This window comes from Pseudonaja textilis, chromosome 5 (genome assembly GCF_049901715.1).
Source record: "Pseudonaja textilis isolate UNSWEBS1 chromosome 5, rPseTex1.2, whole genome shotgun sequence".
Classification (NCBI taxonomy): domain Eukaryota; kingdom Metazoa; phylum Chordata; class Lepidosauria; order Squamata; family Elapidae; genus Pseudonaja; species Pseudonaja textilis.
This window is the reverse complement of record NC_141994.1, coordinates 5,406,106-5,424,035: the sequence shown is the minus strand read 5'-3', so window position 1 is coordinate 5,424,035 and position 17,930 is coordinate 5,406,106. Positions and strand designations below refer to the sequence as shown.

Sequence of the window (17,930 nt, the reverse complement as noted above, 5' to 3'; positions counted from 1 at the left end):
CTAAACCCATGATTGCTTCATATTACCATGGGATCCCCAGTTTCATTGGCAAACCATGTTTTGAAAGATGTCAAAGTGAGGGCCGTTTATTTTTTGCATGATGTTCCGTAGGGAGAGTGTTACCCCCTCAAAGAAGGCGTTTCTTGACCCCACCAGATGGAGCTCCTTAAGAGAGCGGACCTGAAACACATCCTGCCTCTGCACTCCGTTAGATATAACTGTGGAAAGATGTTTCTTCAAATAACCTGATTTCCAGCCATGGAGGCCTTTAAAGCTTTAAAGCCAGCATCTTGAATTGGACCCAGAAGTAAATCAGTAGCCAATGTAGCTCCTGCAGGAGAGATGACAGCTGTGCAAATCTAGATTTTCACAAAATCAAGCTACCCCATTTGGAACCAATTGGAATTTCTGGATACTTTCAAGGACAGCTCCATGTAGGGTATATTGCAGTAATTAAGATAGATGGTGACTAAGGTGTGGGTGACTTGTGAGCAGGATTGTGGGTCCAGGAAAGGGCATAACTGATGCACAATTCAGAGCTGTTCAGAGACCTTCAAGCCATGACCGCCACCTCATCCTTACAATTGGGATTGTAGCGATACATAAATCAGACTCTGACTTTGAACCTTTGATTTAATATATTGACGTTTTAAAATATTTTTCTTTGCTAACCATATTCAGCTAGCAAGTGGCGTGCATTTGACTTTGTGACATAGTTTACTTACTACTTTGGGTAGCAGGATTTCAAAACAGAGTGCCTGACAATAGGGTTTATTCATGGAACAGTAATATTTGGCATACTACAAAATATAACCAACTAATTCTTCTTCAGGTATGCTTATTAATAGCTTGTAGAACAGCATATAATAGCTCAGAATAATATTTCTTGATAGTATTTATTTTAGATCATATTTTGATTAGCTATACTTAAATACAAGTATATATTTTTCAAAATGGGGTACTTTTTTAAAGTAACTAACTGTAAGATCATTGTAATTTAGAAATATTCGTTTCTTTATTTAGAAATGTTTAGTCTACTTCTGAGGGTAGATTGGTCTATCATGATACACACTGTTCCATTTATAAGATCAGCATAAAATTGCCCCTTTTCAACAAAAAAGATGTATAACTACAACAATGAAATTAATGGTATATGGATGAGGTTCATATAACTTTATTCTGAATTATAGAAATGTTTTAATTATTTTAAATTTACACGGTATTTCCTAAAATGCGCTACGATTAATTTTAATTATCTTTTGTTTTCAAGTATTTTTTTTTATAATCATGAAGAAAATGTACAAGGTTGAAGACTAACCTCTTCTAACTGACAGGCTTTGATGACACTCTTATATCGATATTCATCATAAGAAACACCAAATATTATGTTTTCTTTAATTGTTCCAGGCATAATCCATGACACTTGAGGGCAAAAGGAAATTCTTCCACTGTGTTTGATTTTACCTTCTAAAGGTTCCAACTCTCCCATGATCAGCATTAGAAGAGAAGTCTATTATTGAGAATGATAGCAATAATTAATATTTGTTCATTAGATCTGTACAACAAGTCTACTAAACTTAACTGTTCTTATTCGGCTATTTTTAGATTAATGGGACATACCAAGGTCATATTTAATCTTTAAAACAATATCAGAGAAATGTTTAAGTGTCTGCTTAATTCTAGCAGAGCTCAAAATGTACAATTATTAAAAACTCAGGAAAAACAGTCTAGATATTAGTGTCTTAATGGCAATGTTTCAACTTTCAAAGGCAAAAGAAATGTGAAACTGTCTGTAAACTCTAAATCTGGTGCTTACCTGTGCCTTTTGAAATTGATTAATTTTTAATTCATTATATAAATAATCTGTGCTGGTCTTGCATTTCTTAATATTTATTTCAGCATTTTATTTCAATACTAGTTTGAAAAATCTTCAGAAAGCTATGGAATACATATTCCAAAATCAAATGACAAGAACCTACTTTAATTGGAAATAATAATCTACTAGCAATCAACATATATCAACAATTGAGAATATATGTCAAAAGTAAATGCAAGCACCAAAATAAAAAAGTAGCTTTAAACAATTTTATGTGTTATTTGAGGACACAGAATCTGATCTCCTTAGTTCTTTGCAGAATTTACTCATTTTGGCATTCTTAGCATGGAAATAAATAAGCAGTCACACCTAGTATGAAAAACCATTGAGCACAATAAGAGTAAAAAAACATTATATTTATTAAAGAGTCAAGAGTATTATTCCTTAAGCATCAATAGAATGGAAATACCTTGTTTCTGATTCTCTTCAGTGTTTTTGAAAAAAAAATCGCAACATTTATTTTGTAACAGTAGTAAAAATGTTTGTAAAAAATGTTATTCTGTAACATTTATTTTGTAACATTTTGAAACAATGTTTCATTTAAAATATTTTAAATGTTGGGGACTTCCTCAACTATATTGATATCTCAGTTGCACAGAATATGAATGGCACATGGCATGGGCACATGGCGTGGATTCTGCATTGCAATACTCAAAGATACAAAGCTCATGTTATAGGCAGAACAATATTTGTATTTTAACTCAATACTAGCGTAGCTTAGTATGTATGGTATGTTGTGTATGTACAGTATATATATGCCCTTATGCACACACACACACACACACAGAGTATATTGCTGGATTAACATATTTATACTTTAGCAATCAGCCTTTTTTTTTTTTACCTTGCCTGCTCCAGTAGATCCAGCAACAGCAAGCAGTTTTCCTTTTTCAATTTTGAAATTGATGTCTTTAAGGACAGGAGTAAAATGAAGAGTGAAATTACTGAAGAAGAGACCATCATTTGTTGATGGTATCTTATTATTACCGTGTTCCTGTTTTGTTTTTGTGAAGATCTCTCCACTTCCCTGGAAAGAAAGAAAGAAAGAAAGAAAGAAAGAAAGAAAGAAAGAAAGAAAGAAAGAAAGAAAGAAAGAAAGAAAGAAAGAAAGAAAGAAAGAAAGAAAGAAAGAAAGAAAGTCCTTCAAATTGTAAAATGCCAAAGAGTAATGTAGGCTTGTTTGTTTACTGTACGTCTGACTTGACAATTTGGACATGTGATACATAATGTTCCCACTTCCTATTTTTACCACAATAACAATATTGTTATTATTGGTGGGTTTGGCTGAGAGACAGTATAACACTCTGCTATTCTAGAATTTTTCATAGATATAACAATCCATCTAATATTTATTTCATATCCTTTGTCCATTTCTTTACCCCATTAAATTATTTCATTCATCGCTGTTATTTTAAAAATATCTGGCATATCTGAATTAATTGTTAGTTTACAGTGAGACTGTACCATGTGTTTGTTTATATATACTTTAAAAAACATGCTTTAAATTCAATTATCTATTGATCTAGGATAGACTCCTACTCCCTCTATACTACTACTGGCATATACTACTGGCAATTAAGCGATTTCACAGCACACTTTTTAATTATGATCAAGGTTGATTAAATTTCTCTTTCCAGCATAATCCAGTATTATGATTTGATGTAGATCCCAGGTGTCAAACTTGTGGTGTCACGTTGCCATCATGTGATATATTGCATCGTTTTTCCCTTTGCGAAGCTGGTGGGGGGGGCATAGCCTGCATAAGTGGCATCTAGCCTATGGGCTGTCAGTTTGACATCCTGATGTAGATTTTGAATTAAAAGAAATTTTATTAATCTTTTCTATAAATCAATTGTTTCTATTTATTAGCTTTTTATCTCGCCTTTATTATGTTATAAGTAACTCAAGGCAGCAAGGATACACAATATTCCTTTCCCCTATTTTCTCCACAAAAAATGGGGTGAGACAGAGAGAGAGAGGCTGGCCCAAAGGTACCCAGATGACTTTCATATCCAAAATAGAACTAGAATTCACAGCCTGGTTTCTAAGCCAGTACCTTAACCACAAAATCAAACTGGTTCTTCTTTTGAATAGATATAGTTAATTGGATATATTATTGTAATCAAAAGTATTATAAGGAATATAATACAAGACTGACTAATAATAACAATAATAAAAATATTACAATGCCGATATATTATGACATTCTAGGTTCTTGGGAAGAACCAGTGTATATGAAGGCCAATACCAGCTAAAGAAGTCATAGCCATGGATTTACATTGTTAGTTATCAACTAACAAGGTTTGTAATATGAAAATAATGTTACTTATTAGCATTGTTAGAATGCAAATCGTCTTCTTTCAGTAATAATGAATTAGTTGAAGTAGCTCCAATTGCTACTACATACTAATCTGTCTATTTTTATACCATTGCCAAAGCCATTAAACATTGTCGTATTTTAAGGGTGAAACTACTCTGTGAGTATAGTCAGCCTTCCTAGAGTGTGGCATGGTGACATGCAATACTAACCAAATTGTAGTATTACCTCATCCCAAAAAGCTGTTATTTTATCCAGTTCAAGGCCCGTGGTTGTTAAATTATATTCCAGTGTTTTGTATTCGTCTTTTTGCAAAAAATCCTGTAAATTTAATTGTGAGAGTTTTAAAGACAAATGTAACACAATATACTGAACTTTGGACATTTAAATGTTTCTTTTTTATTTTCCGGTTCTCATACCAAATAATGTTAATTACAAGACAGAAATAAATAACTATAAATAGCCTATCTATTCTAATGAAAATGTATATTGAAAGCTGTGGCATAATATGGTGGGAAAATGTCAAGCAAAATATTTTAATAGTGAAACAAGTCCTCCTTATTATATCTGGATTCTTATTACTTCTTAAGTCAAAAATATGAACAAGTTAAATTCACCTCTATTAACCAAATCTATGCTATAGTTGCTTCCTATTACAAAAAGTTGGACTTGGGGCTATCCTTGAAGAATAAGGGAACGGGGGGAACATGGTTTAAATCTTTAAATATATTAATGTAAAAAAGGCTCTAGAAAGCGGCACTTTCAATATTAAGCAAAAATTAATAACTTCAACTGACAGGTGGGAAGTTCAAAAATAACGTTAGCAAATTGTACAGAAAGAGTAGTGAGGGCTTGGAACCAACATCTAGCAGAGGTAATGGGTCAATCATCTGAGTTTAAACATGCCTGAGATAAATGCATGTTCATTATATGACAAAAATGTAAAAAAATATTAAAAACTCAAAGGATAGACTTAACGAACCACTAAATATTTTTCTGCTGTCAGTTTTCTGTTTTTCTATCAAGAAGCAGCATATACAACAATGTATTTTTTTTCCTTAACAAATTTATGTGGCTACCTATCTTAATGAAATAACTCTCAACAGTTAATAAAAAAATATGCATAAAATACCACACTACAAAGTCATGAAATAACAGAGAATTTCCCCACCAAAACACAAAAACAGGCCACAAGTACTGGTCTCAACTAACATAGTGAATTCTGCATTTGAGCTAGATCTTCAAGATCTTCCTGAAGACCGACAGAGTTGAAGCCATCTTAATACAGAGATGAGGCTGTTCCAAAGGGCAGATACTAGAAAAAAGGTACACATGCTGGCTGGTTCCCAATAGATGACATAGTTTCAGAGAAAAGACCCATCTGTGAGACAATATCATAATAGGTGTGCCCCAATATATTTAGGTGATCTTTAGCTTTGGAAGATCCATTGGTTGTCTGAATATGATTCAAAGTGCCATTTGTCACCTACAACATTCCAGGCTCTAGTTATTCAAGACACCATCTCCTCTGGCAATCTACCTATCCAGCCATACAGGTGAAGCTCGAAAAATTAGAATGTCGTGCAAAAGTTCATTTATTTCAGTAACGCAACTTAAAAGGTGAACCTAATATATGAGATGGACTCATTACATGCAAAGCAAGATAGTTCAAGCCGTGATTTGTCATAATTGTGATGATGGCTTACAGCTCATGAAAACCCCAAATCCACAATCTCAGAAAATTAGAATATTACATGCAATCAATAAAAAAAGGATTGTACATAGAGCAATATCGGACCTCTGAAAAGTAGAAGCATGCATATGTACTCAGTACTTGGTTTGGGCCCCTTTTGCAGCAATTACTGCTTCAGTGCAGTGTGGTATGGAAGCTATCAGCCTGTGGCACTGCTGAGGTGTTATGGAAGACCAGGATGCTTCAATCGCGGCCTTCAGCTCTTCTACATTGTTCGGTCTCATGTCTCTCATCTTTCTCTTGGCAATGCTCCATAGATTCTCTATGGGGTTCAGGTCAGGCGAGTTTGCTGGCCAATCAAGCACAGTAATCCCACGGTCATTGAACCAGGTTTTGGTCCTTTTGGCAATGTGGGCAGGTGCCAAGTCCTGCTGGAAAATGAAGTCAGCATCCCCATAAAGCTCGTCTGCGGAAGGAAGCATGAAGTGCTCCAAAATCTCCTGGTAGACAGCTGCGTTGACTCTGGACCTAATGAAGCACAGTGGACCAACACCAGCAGATGACATGGCTCCCCAAACCAACACAGACTGTGGAAACTTCACACTGGACTTCAAGCATCTTGCAGTGTGTGCCTCTCCATTCTTCCTCCAGACTCTGGGTCCTTGGTTTCCAAATGAGATGCAAAAGTTGCTCTCAACAGAAGCAACAGATCAGTTCTTTTTTTCTTTAGCCCAGGTAAGACGCTTCTGACGTTTGTTGTTCAGTAGCAGCTTGACAAGAGGAATGCGACATTTGAAGCCCATGTCCAGGATCCGTCTGTGTGTAGTGGCTCTTGGTGCACTGACTCCAGCCTCAGTCCACTCCTTGTGAAAGTCCCCAACACTTTTGAATGGCCTTTTCCTGACAATCCTCTCTAGGCTGCAGTCATCCCTGCTGCTTGTGCACCTTTTTCTTCCACACTTTTCCCTTCCACATAACTTTCTATTAATGTGCTTTGATACAGCACTTTGGGAACATCCAACTTCTTTTGCAATTACCTTTTGAGGCTTTCCCTCCTTATGGAGGATGTCAATGATGGTTTTCTGCACAACTGTCAGGTCAGCAGTCTTTCCCATGATTGTGTTTCCAACTGAACCAGACTGAGAGACCATTTAAAGGCTCAGGAACCCTTTGCGGGTGTTATGGTTTAATTAGCTGATTAGAGTGGGACACTTTGAGCCTAGAATATTGAACCTTTTCACAATATTCTAATTTTCTGAGATTGTGGGTTTGGGCTTTTCATGAGCTGTAAGCCATAATCATCACAATTATGACAATTCATGGCTTGAACTATCTTGCTTTGCATGTAATGAGTCTATCTCATATATTAGTTTCACCTTTTAAGTTGCATGACTGAAATAAATGAACTTTTGCACGATATTCTAATTTTTCGAGTTCCATCTGTATACTATAGCATCAACTGTCTCCAAATCCAGTACTGTCACTTAATGAAGCCTCATTTCTGGGCTTTTTCCATCACTGCCCACATCATCTGGGATACCCTCCTGGTGGAATTTCTGCCTGCTAAGTTAAAACTGGTTTCCCAAATAGCATTTAATAAAAGTCAGTAAAATAATACTCTAACATATTTTGTATGATAAATTGGCAAGATAAGACACCACAAAAGAATAAATTATAACTTGCAATGAATTAGATTTAGATACTATACCTGTATCTTGTTTATTGCTCCAAGAGAATCATACCATGTCTGCACTGCCCAAGGGAACTGTCTGGTGACTGTCATACGAAGAACAATGCAGTATGATATGGTAGTAAATATTTTTCTAAGAAAAATTCCATGGCTCAGTGCATATGGAAGGACAGCCAAAAATACCACAAAAAAACCAGAGAAGAAGAAAGCTGAACTATTGAAGTATCTCACATATGCAGCTTTTTGAGTCAGCTTCAGTTCACTTCTGTAAAATGATAGGCAAAAACTGAAAATCCAATACGAAAATTGAAACTCTACAGCTAGAATGGCATAATTCTAAAATATGAAACGATTATGAATGCAAATAAAAAACGTTTTGAAAGTTACAGTAGTTTGGAATGTGTATTCTCAATACCTTTTTATTCATAACAATTAAACTGAGTAATAGAAATTAACAAAAAGATTGTCCAGTAGGCTTCAGGGCTAAGTGGGAATTTTAAATTCAAAGAATTTACTACTATCCTATAGTCTGCATGGATTAATATTTTAAGTTTGAAATAAGGGGCTTACTGCTACAACAACACTCTACCTTTTAAAGCAGGGGTGTTAAACCCCAGCTTTTGTCATGGTGGCATCACGTGACATATCGGGACTATTTTTTCCCCTTCACTAAACTGAACGTGGACTTGGCCACTGCATGACACATGTGGTCCACGGGCTGGGAATTTGACAGCCCTGTTCTAAAGCAAAATGCAGTTCTACAACTTCAAATTACACTGAAACCATCATTAGATATAGCTGGCAAGTTATGACATTATATTTGCTACGGCATCTGTTTTGCTGTCCGAATTCTAGAGATTTCAGAAAATTATATAAGTCAAAGAATCTATGGGTAGGGCCAGGATAATTATTTTCTCTGTGTAAATATGGGTATGTCCGTGGTAAGGAAGAGTGATATACTATAAAAGAAACAAGAACAATGAAAGCAACTTCCCTTTTCTTTTGTCTTAACATTTATTTCACTTGATCTCTAATGTGACTTTTAAAAGATTCTAGATCTGAAGTTTTCAAATTAACTACTGCCAAATAAAATAATTCAAGCATTTTGAGAAATTATCTACTTCTATTACTTCTGGAAAGCGGAGTCTTGAAATATAAATTAACTAGAGAAGTAAAGTGCAGTAAATGTTTCCTGTTGACTTGTTAGAATGCATGGGTGTATGTGCAACAGTTCAGGAAATAACAAAGCTCCCTTATTAAAGTAAGTCCAGACAGAAATATGTACAGTGATATAATGAAGAGAAAACAGTAAATTTTGTTTTAAAGCACACTTCACTCTAGCAGAGTGCTGTAGCAACAGGAAGTCAATCAATCAAGGAGTATGTATCATCAAGGTTGAATTGAGAAGAAAAACTCTTTTCCCAGAGATTTTAGTAGACTTGATTTGATATAAGCAGTCAAACACTAAAGCAGATTATGAAGAGTTTTAGAGAGAGAAAAATAGCAGAAATATCTGACCAAAAAGACAGCAAATCAAATTCACTGTTGAGATTTGGAACATGATAAGATAAGGGTGGGGAATTCTTTGCCTCAAGATTATGCTTAAACCAGGTACAATTAAATTATTTTGATTTGGTTTCAATGGAGAGAAAGAAGTTGCAGAAAATTTAATATTATTGTTATTCTAAATAGCAATAGCTAATATTATATGAAAAATCAGTTGGACACACCTCCAATTAAATATCTTTAGCACTGAAATAATCAGCGGTACTAGTGAATCAGTATAGGTGAAACAGTTAAGGTATAAATTCACGGACAATTTGGAAAAAGTAAATGAGAAAATTAAATACAACACAAATTTGAAACAAGAGACTGGTATTTTAATGTTTGAAAATCAGAAATGGCTATTATTTTTCTTTTTTAAAAAGAAAACAATTTAAGCAATTTAATACTGACAATGTATAAATGTATAAATCTATTCAAATATTTTTGATCAATATCAATTAGAGTCTCATTGCCAACACTTCTCTATCACTATTCTGAGCTCCTTTCATTCCTTTCATTCTTAAATATTGTGTTTCGATATCACACTTTCAGGGTATAAAGGATCTTCAAATTAGATTGAATTTCTTTTACCTGAGAAGATTTATGGTTGTAATTTTAGCATTCTTTCTATTTTCTAAAAAAGTAGAGTCTCTAATAAATTTTAACTTATTATTTATAATTTGTACCCTGTGTACCAGATACTAAGTCTCCAAGTTTTCTTTTTGAAAAAATAGAATGCAATGGCACACCCAGTTCTACAGTAAGTTCTGCAAAACAAATAATAAACTATTTATTAAGGGAAACATAGAGTAATCATATAATATTTACGGAAATGACTCATAAAATAATTCTAAATAGCAAATAATCTAGTCCCAGATACAAAGTCTGAGAAAAATACCTCTTCACAAATATGGGCTTTTATCATTTTATCTAAATTTTTCAGCACAGAGGTAGAATTACACAGGAATGTGAACAAATGATTACTTTTTGCTTCTTTGACATTTGGTGTCCTTTTAAAAAAAAACACCTTAAAGAAACCTAAAAATATGTTCCTTAGGGCAGCGGTCCCCAACCTTTGGGGCAACAGGGACCAGGTCCATGGAAAGAGGTCTTCCAGTGGCCTGGAGGAGATGTGGTTTTATGTGCTGCCTCCATACCACGGGTGGGACTTTAAATATCTTGTTTGCGGGGCCCTCTTTCTGGTATGCTGCAGCCCCCATAGACGGGGGAATGGAAATTTCTGCCCTGGAGTTCCATGTCAATAGCTCCTTAAAAAATCAGCTGGCCTCCAAAAATTAAAGAGAGAAGGAAATGGGAAACAGGGCTGTAGTTTAAAATGTTTCCATTTATATCATTGTTTTTTAACAATCTCAGAATAAATTGCATACGGCTAAAGTTTCATTTCGTTTTGGGTATCTCAGTTTCAGATGATATGAAATTCAAAAGAATTCTATACGATCTAAATCAGCAGTCGCCAACCAGTGGGCTGTGGCCCACTGGTGGGCCGTGAGAAAATTTGGGTGGGCCGCAGAGACTCACACCCCAGGAGCACCCCCCCCAAAGCAATTAATCCAGGCTGCGCAGAAACACAAGTACTGCGCCGCCCACATGGCCCGCGGGAACCCTCCCCGCCCACTCAGTCCTTACCCAGTAAACTTGCCTGCTAAATTGCTATTTTTCATTTTTCCGACCATCATCTGTTCTCTGTGCTGGGAGATTTAGATTAGCTAGGAAGCAGAAAATGGTTGGATTTCCTGTTTTCCAGCTCGTCTTTAAATCTTCGGCTCTGCTTTTAAGTACAGTTGAACCTCCCTTAGGAATGAAGGTTTGCTTGCAAGCAAATTCAGTGCAGACTCACGGCAAGCAAATTTGAGAGACTGAGCTAGCCGATGGCAGATAGATAGATAGATAGATCATTGAATGATTCTGTGAGCAACTCAATCTGCCTGATTTGCCTGATTTTGGGTAAAAGTTGCTCTTTTTTTATAAAAAAAATCAATATTTACATGCATGGTGTGTTGTGAGTTAATTTTGTGAGTTTGCTTGCAAGCAAATTTTATGTGACAGACTGAGCTAGCCAATGGCAGATAGATAGATCTCTGAATGAATCTGTGATTCTGTGAGCAACTCAATCTGCCTGCCTGCTTTGCCTGATTTGGGGTAAACGTTGCTCTTTTTTAATTAAAAAAAAAATCAATATTTATATAAATATAACATTTACATACAAGCCACGCCCAGCCAGTCACATGACTAAGCCACACCCACAAATTAGGCCACACCCACAGAACCAGTTAGTGATCCCTGGGATCTAAAATTATGAGTTTGGCGGTCCCTGACGTCCAAAAGGTTGGCGACCCCTGATCTAAATCAAGTGTCCCCAACCCCGGCTCACCACCCACTACTGAGCTGTTGCTTATTTGGAACCGGGCTGCATGAGAGGCAGTTGGTGCACATGCATGCATGTGCAGTTCAACCTGCAGTCCAGCTATGTGGGATGCGCATATGCACTGGCCTGCCGCTTACACGACTTCAGGTGCGTAGGCGCATATGTGTGCTCCAACCCATCATTTATGCAGTCCGGTTCCCCTCTCCCCCCCTCCAGCTGGGCCTCCAAGCTGCAAAAGTTGGGGACGCTATTCTAAATGACCTATTAAAAGATGAATTCTACTCATTATATGGCTGATTTCCAGATAAAAATATAGAATCAGGTGTGACTCCTGGGTAAAGTGATTTCTGCAAAGTTTTTATTCAGATAGGCCATCATAACATAGACAAAGACAGACAGCACAGCAGGTAAAAAATAATTGTTTGGATCAGCATGACCCAACAGTTTTATTACAACAAGAATAAAACTACTATTATGTTACAAACTAAACTTTTATCTCATTGTTGGGTTATGCAACATATATGCCATGCATGTAAGATGGACAAATATAAATACTTACTGTCGCAGATTTTCAATCATATTTTCCATTGCATCTTCCCAACAATAAGCCTTTACTGATTGTATATTCTCTATCATTTCTGAGGTAATTACAAGTCTTTCGTTGATCTTTCCCGCTCGCTGATCTCTGTAGATAATTATGTTCTATATTTAATATTCATCATACTGAAAATCTGATAAGCACTGCACACAATATACTATCGGTATCAATAAGGTATCTATCTATACATGCCATAAACTAGAAGTGTACAGAAAATTGTTTGTTATTCTAATAACAAGTTCCTAAAATACTTAAAATGTCCTATGATCAAGTCTAAATGATTATTCAATACTTTTTTAAAAAAGCTGCATTGGTATAGATGTGCCGTTATGTAAAACTTAATGCAAAATACAGAGCTAGAAACCAAAAATTTATTTGAGAACAGTAACCTTATGTATAGACGTAAAAACACTAGCCTTGTGTGTGTGTGTTTCCACTGAGTCCATGAAACATTTTTTTTTTCTGAATAACATGTAACAATAAACATTTAGAAGTATATTGAACTCCATGTGGAAATAGCAAGTAATAGTAGTACCAGGTTTGTTGTACGTAAGGGGTAGCATCTTATAGCACAGCCCTACAGGAAATTGCTCATGCCCTTTGCCATTTGGAAGTTGAAAAAGCATGCAAAGTGTAGTATAAATGCTAAAGTAGGCCTAGCTTAAAATAAATCATCAACTATTGTTACTTCTGTTCTTGCTACCTGTGGAAAGTTTAAATGTTTTTGCCCCACAAAAGGTTAAGTATAATTCTTAGGAGTCAGAGAGTTACCCACTTAACCAAGTTTTGTTCTTTATTTCAGCCACTTCCAGTTTCTCAAAGCACAGCTACTGGAATCAAGGCAAAGGAAGATATACTGTATCGTAATTATGTCAAGATAGAGCCACTTGTTTGACATTATTCCTTTAATAACAGATATATAAATTACATATAGATTATATGTGTTGCCCACGAAACAGAGTTGATGTTCCAAATACTCTTGGTCAGGCAGATACAATAGGCTCAGCTGCTGAAGAAAAATCTAAAATGCTTCTTCCCTTAGGAGTATGGCCATGGCTTTCCCACAACCAGACTTTTGCCTGTTTTTCTGCTCCATGTTTCAACTTCTTTATTTAAGAAGTTTTATTTAAGAACCTTAATACAGCATCCATTCGAGAACAGTTCAAAATTACAGTGATGCTGAACAAAGGGATTAAATCCTTAAAGTTATGGGCATTGTAGCACCCATGTGGTCATGTGATCAAAATTCAGACACCTTGAAGTCCGCTTAAATTTATGGCTGCTTCAGTACTTCAAGTCTCTTCCTATCTCCCCCCAATCTTTTGGCAACCTGCATTCTACAGGTCTCTGCTGCCCTTGTTGACTTTCACCATCCTCTTTCTCCCACTGATGACCAAGCGTATCCTGCCTGGCCTTGTGTGAGGCATCTTCTGACCATGTGAGGCTTTCTTCCCAAGTTTACATACAGTGGATCCTCGGGAGACCTGGGGGAGATGGCCTGGTGTAGCCAGAAACTGTTTCGTGAAGGGCCTGGTTGGGGGGCATGCCTCAGCAGCAGCACCCAAGAAGACAGCAAAGGCCAGCTGGGGCAAAAAAGTGCAAGATGGCAGATGGATCGGAGTGCAGGGTGATGAGGACGACTACAGCTGGGACTAGCCGGGGTGGCTGAGTTTTGCACCAGGTTATTGGTACAGCCGGAGCTTCCCAGCAGAACAAAAATGCTTATTTTGTTCCTTGCCATCTTTGTGCCATTCTACAGAACAAGGGCTTCTTGTTGCCCAGAGTCAAAAGAGGCTTCTTGCCTTCATACAAGGCAGGATGCAAAAAGGGCAGAAATTGAGGGAGTGGGGGTGGTGGTGGAGTAAAAGCAGTCCTTTATCTTATAAGAACTAAGGCTTGGGGCTGGATGGGACTTAAACCTGAAATGGGTTAGATTGTGGTGGGTCCTCAGTTAGTGGAATTCAGTTAAAGATGGTAACAGGGATCGTCACGATTGCCATTGCTTAGCGGCTGAAATTCAGGTCAATTTGAGGACTACCGTTATTTGAGAAAACTGGGTCACCTGTATTTCATCATCATTCGTCCTAGCCAGGCTTGGAAAAAGACAACAAGAATCAAGAATCCAAGCCCACAAAATGCTGATGCCTGCAACATCTCCCAGAGAAGCCCCATCAGCAACACAACTTGTAAAGGGGCAATCCATACAAAATGAGCCAAGGCCAGACCCTGAAAGAAAGAAAGAAAAATCGTTATAAAAGCATAAGGAAACTATACAGAGAACGCAACATGAAAGCTGGCTAAATGTGGCGTGTTTGTCCAATCCAAATGAAATATCTTGGCTGTATATTCAACAATGTTGAGCAGCTATTCCATTTCAGGTGGTGTTTTTCCATGCAGCTTCTGATCAACCATGTCAAGGCAATGGAATAGGTTGGCAGATGTTTTTGATGCTTCATAGTCATGACCTGACTTGTTCAGTATTGTTGACAGAGGAGTCAATGCAACAACAAACACTAGTGGTTAGTGGCCAAATTCTTAAAAGTGTCTTCTCTTGATATAAACCTCTCCCTGTCTATTACCAGCAGTAGTGACTTACACTGTGCCACTGATCTTTGTACACATTTTCTCATATTTAATCAGACTAATGGTCCTGCAGTTGCAATGCCTATTTTGTTCCTAAAAACACCACACGACGGAGCAGATAAATCTGTTTTTGTGATTTCAAAATCTGGGAATAACACAGAATTTTATCTAAACCAGACTTAGCAACCCGGCACCTTGAAAGTGTCTTGGGAGTGCAACCTCAACAACTTTCAGGTGCTGAAATATAAAACTGTATACCATAATTTCATAAACAGCTTTAGTTTCTTCTAGCAGAAATCTCAGCAGTGAAGTGCAACATTCTTTATGGTATGATCACTTTAATAAGAAATTACATCCATGCTGCTGTCATTTGTTTTGACCTCAGCTTGAAAAAGATTCTTATAGACCAACCAAACACTCAAGTGGGAGGAGGAGTCTATCTCTGACTGTTGACTATTCTTTTGTCCTACTTAAAGTTTAAGCAATTTAAATATCATCCACTAAAAATCAACAAATAATTTTCTGTATTTTCCTACTGCCATTTGATTATTGCTAGCCAAGGAAAACAATAGCACTAGCACATGTAGCATTTGTTCCAAAAGAAGAGTAACACTAAAGTAGGGAAATAAATAACTATATAGAGCCCCAGTAGTGCAGTAGTTAGAGTGCAGTAGTGCAGGCTACTTCTACTGACAACCGGCTGCCTGCAATTTGGCAGTTCGAATCTCAACAAGCTCAAGGTTGACTCACCCTTCCATCCTTCCGAGATGGGTAAAACGAGGACCCAAATTGTTGGGGGCAATATGCTCATTCTGTAAACCACTTAGAGAGGGCTGTAAAGCACTATAAAGCGGTATATAAGTCTAAGTGTTATTGCTATATAATATAGATACATCCAAAAGAGATAAATGTTATGAATTTAGTATTATATATCCTATTCTCAGAGTTTGTTAATAGTTTAAGAAGTCACTTCAAATAGCAAGAATAATGTAATACAAACAGATAATTTAGATCCAAAAATTCAGGCAAGAGTGATGTTGTTAGCATACATAATAGTGTTGTTGTTGTTGTTGTTGCAAAGAATTTACTTTAATTCTAGTACTGTTAAGCACATTAATAATGGATTGAACCAATTCCTTCTCCTTCAAAGAAATGTATTAAACGCATGATCGTCAACATACTTCATCAAATTTGTTCAGATTGTTTGAAAGGAGGCTAACAAGTTGTCCAGTACTTATGTTATCTAGGACTCTGCTTGACAGTTTTAAAGTCTGTAAAACAGAACAAAAGAAGAAGTTTATCAGCCAAACCATGTAATAGCACAAACAGAAATAAAAACAACAGAGGATGTTAGTATGGTCTGTGCAATATAATTTTTCTTTTATTACAAACACACTTTTTTCCATCTACTGCAGGATTACTCATAAATACTTACAATATTCAGAAGGGTTTACTCTGTAAAAAAAATATTTCAATAGATCCTGATTGTATCATTACCAATCACCACGTAAGAACAACAAATCATGAATAGCATGAGGCTCTTTCCAGGAAGAAATTGAAAACATTTTAACATTATATCAGTTAAAATTGGCCTTATAATCTGGAGATGAAGTAAAAGCTACTTCACTGGGACTTGTTCTTGAAAAAACAATTAAGCATCTTTGAAGTACAGTTAAATGTATATGTGGATAAAGTGTCAGACTCACAAATATCCTACTTGTTCACATCTGATTCTCTCTTCAGTTTGCAAGAACCAGGCAAAAAATTGCATCTGAAGTGATGAACTCTGATTTGTACTTAATTCCACACTGAATTCATCTTTTTAAACTATACTTTCCAGTTAAGATTTGGAGAGTAAACTGAGGTCAATTTTGATTTCCATTGAAATTTATATTTTGTGTTCGTAATTATAAATTAACTTTATTATTATTTATTGTGCATCCATTTCAGGACCCTGAATGGAAAAGGAATAGGTAGATTTTAAAATAAATAAGTAAATAGTAAGTTTATAGTAGATGCAATAATCAGATTAGAGACTCTGTTTTTATTTTAATTTCAGATTCTTTTCACAGTTTATTACATTTGTAAGAAATAATCCACAAAGACAAGGGTTTTTTTTGTTTTAGGTTTGTGCAATAGGAGAGTTTATATGTAATGGTAAATTAATTCTGTCATTCTTGGCTCATTAGCTACCTTTTTTTCTAGCATATTTAGATTCTCTCCTTCATGAGGCAAAATTAGTCCTTATTGGTCCATGTAGGCTTCATTCTACTCACAACTAGGGAAATTGGTCACGTAGCTTATGTAACAACTCATATTTTTACTCTCATTTTCTCTGTTACTGTTGGTTTGAACAAAGTATTAAGATACTCCCTGCTGAAATTGCACAACAAACTAAGGGTAGATCATCAAAAAAGAAATGCTTCTTGACATAGTATGCTTTCATTACTGTAGCAATATGCGGCCGCAGCATGTTATTATCAATCTCCTATGCAGTTTAATTAGCCTTGAATTTCATTTAACCAAAATAGCAAACGTACCTTTTTATAAATTAAACTAAACATGGCTATCCTTATTTGCATTCCAATGTGATGAAGACCAAATATTGCTGGGTGGAGAAGTAACATTCGTACAATGAAGAGAAGACAGAGTCCTATGGCTAAATAGTAAGCTATTGATCGTTCTTGTATATTAGTAGAATCATAAGAAGCAATTATTCTTCCCAGTAAAAGAGGCTGCACGGATTTAGTAACTTCCTGTGGTTAAAATAAGAAGTCAGATATTTTTGTCAGTTTTTTGAATAGCTAATACATATGAGCACTTATTCAGCAGATTTAAGCATGAAGAATTACAACCTTATCTTCAGACGATGAAGTGATGGTTAGCAGTGGGCAAAATGGATGCATGTCACAGACTATATTATGCTTCCTAAACTATAACTTCCCTCAAGAACAGAAGGGGAAGTAAGAAAATAAAAATTCAGCAGCTACCCTGATTTGTTCTTATTTATGGAATTACAGGGAAAGCTTTCAATGTTCTTTGAAATAGTAGCGTTTGTCTTTTGGCTCAGGGAACATTCATTTGGCTGGGGCATATTGGAAAACAGAGCTGCACACGTCTGCTTTGGAACCAACAAACGCAAAGTTGCAGAGCAATTCATATTCCATTTGTCCCTTAATAGCCTTATGATCAATATGTAGCATCTTTCTAACCTGCTCTTTATTGTAGAATAAATAATTTTA

The 17,930-nt window shown here is 36.0% G+C and overlaps 1 protein-coding gene across 2 annotated transcripts in view; it reads right to left on the bottom strand.

Moving 5' to 3' along the window:
- The window catches only part of CFTR (CF transmembrane conductance regulator), a 101,513-nt gene that overhangs the window by 49,719 nt on the left and 33,864 nt on the right, over positions 1-17,930 (bottom strand). For both annotated transcript variants that reach the window (XM_087934050.1, XM_026713158.2), the window contains exons 4-11: positions 17,229-17,444; positions 15,870-15,959; positions 14,168-14,331; positions 12,067-12,192; positions 7,595-7,841; positions 4,422-4,514; positions 2,721-2,903; positions 1,319-1,510 (exon numbers count right to left, since the gene is read on the bottom strand). In XM_087934050.1, coding sequence (XP_087790176.1) covers positions 1,319-1,510; positions 2,721-2,903; positions 4,422-4,514; positions 7,595-7,841; positions 12,067-12,192; positions 14,168-14,331; positions 15,870-15,959; positions 17,229-17,444 — 1,311 coding nt within the window. The remainder of the gene's footprint in view (positions 1-1,318; positions 1,511-2,720; positions 2,904-4,421; positions 4,515-7,594; positions 7,842-12,066; positions 12,193-14,167; positions 14,332-15,869; positions 15,960-17,228; positions 17,445-17,930) is intronic.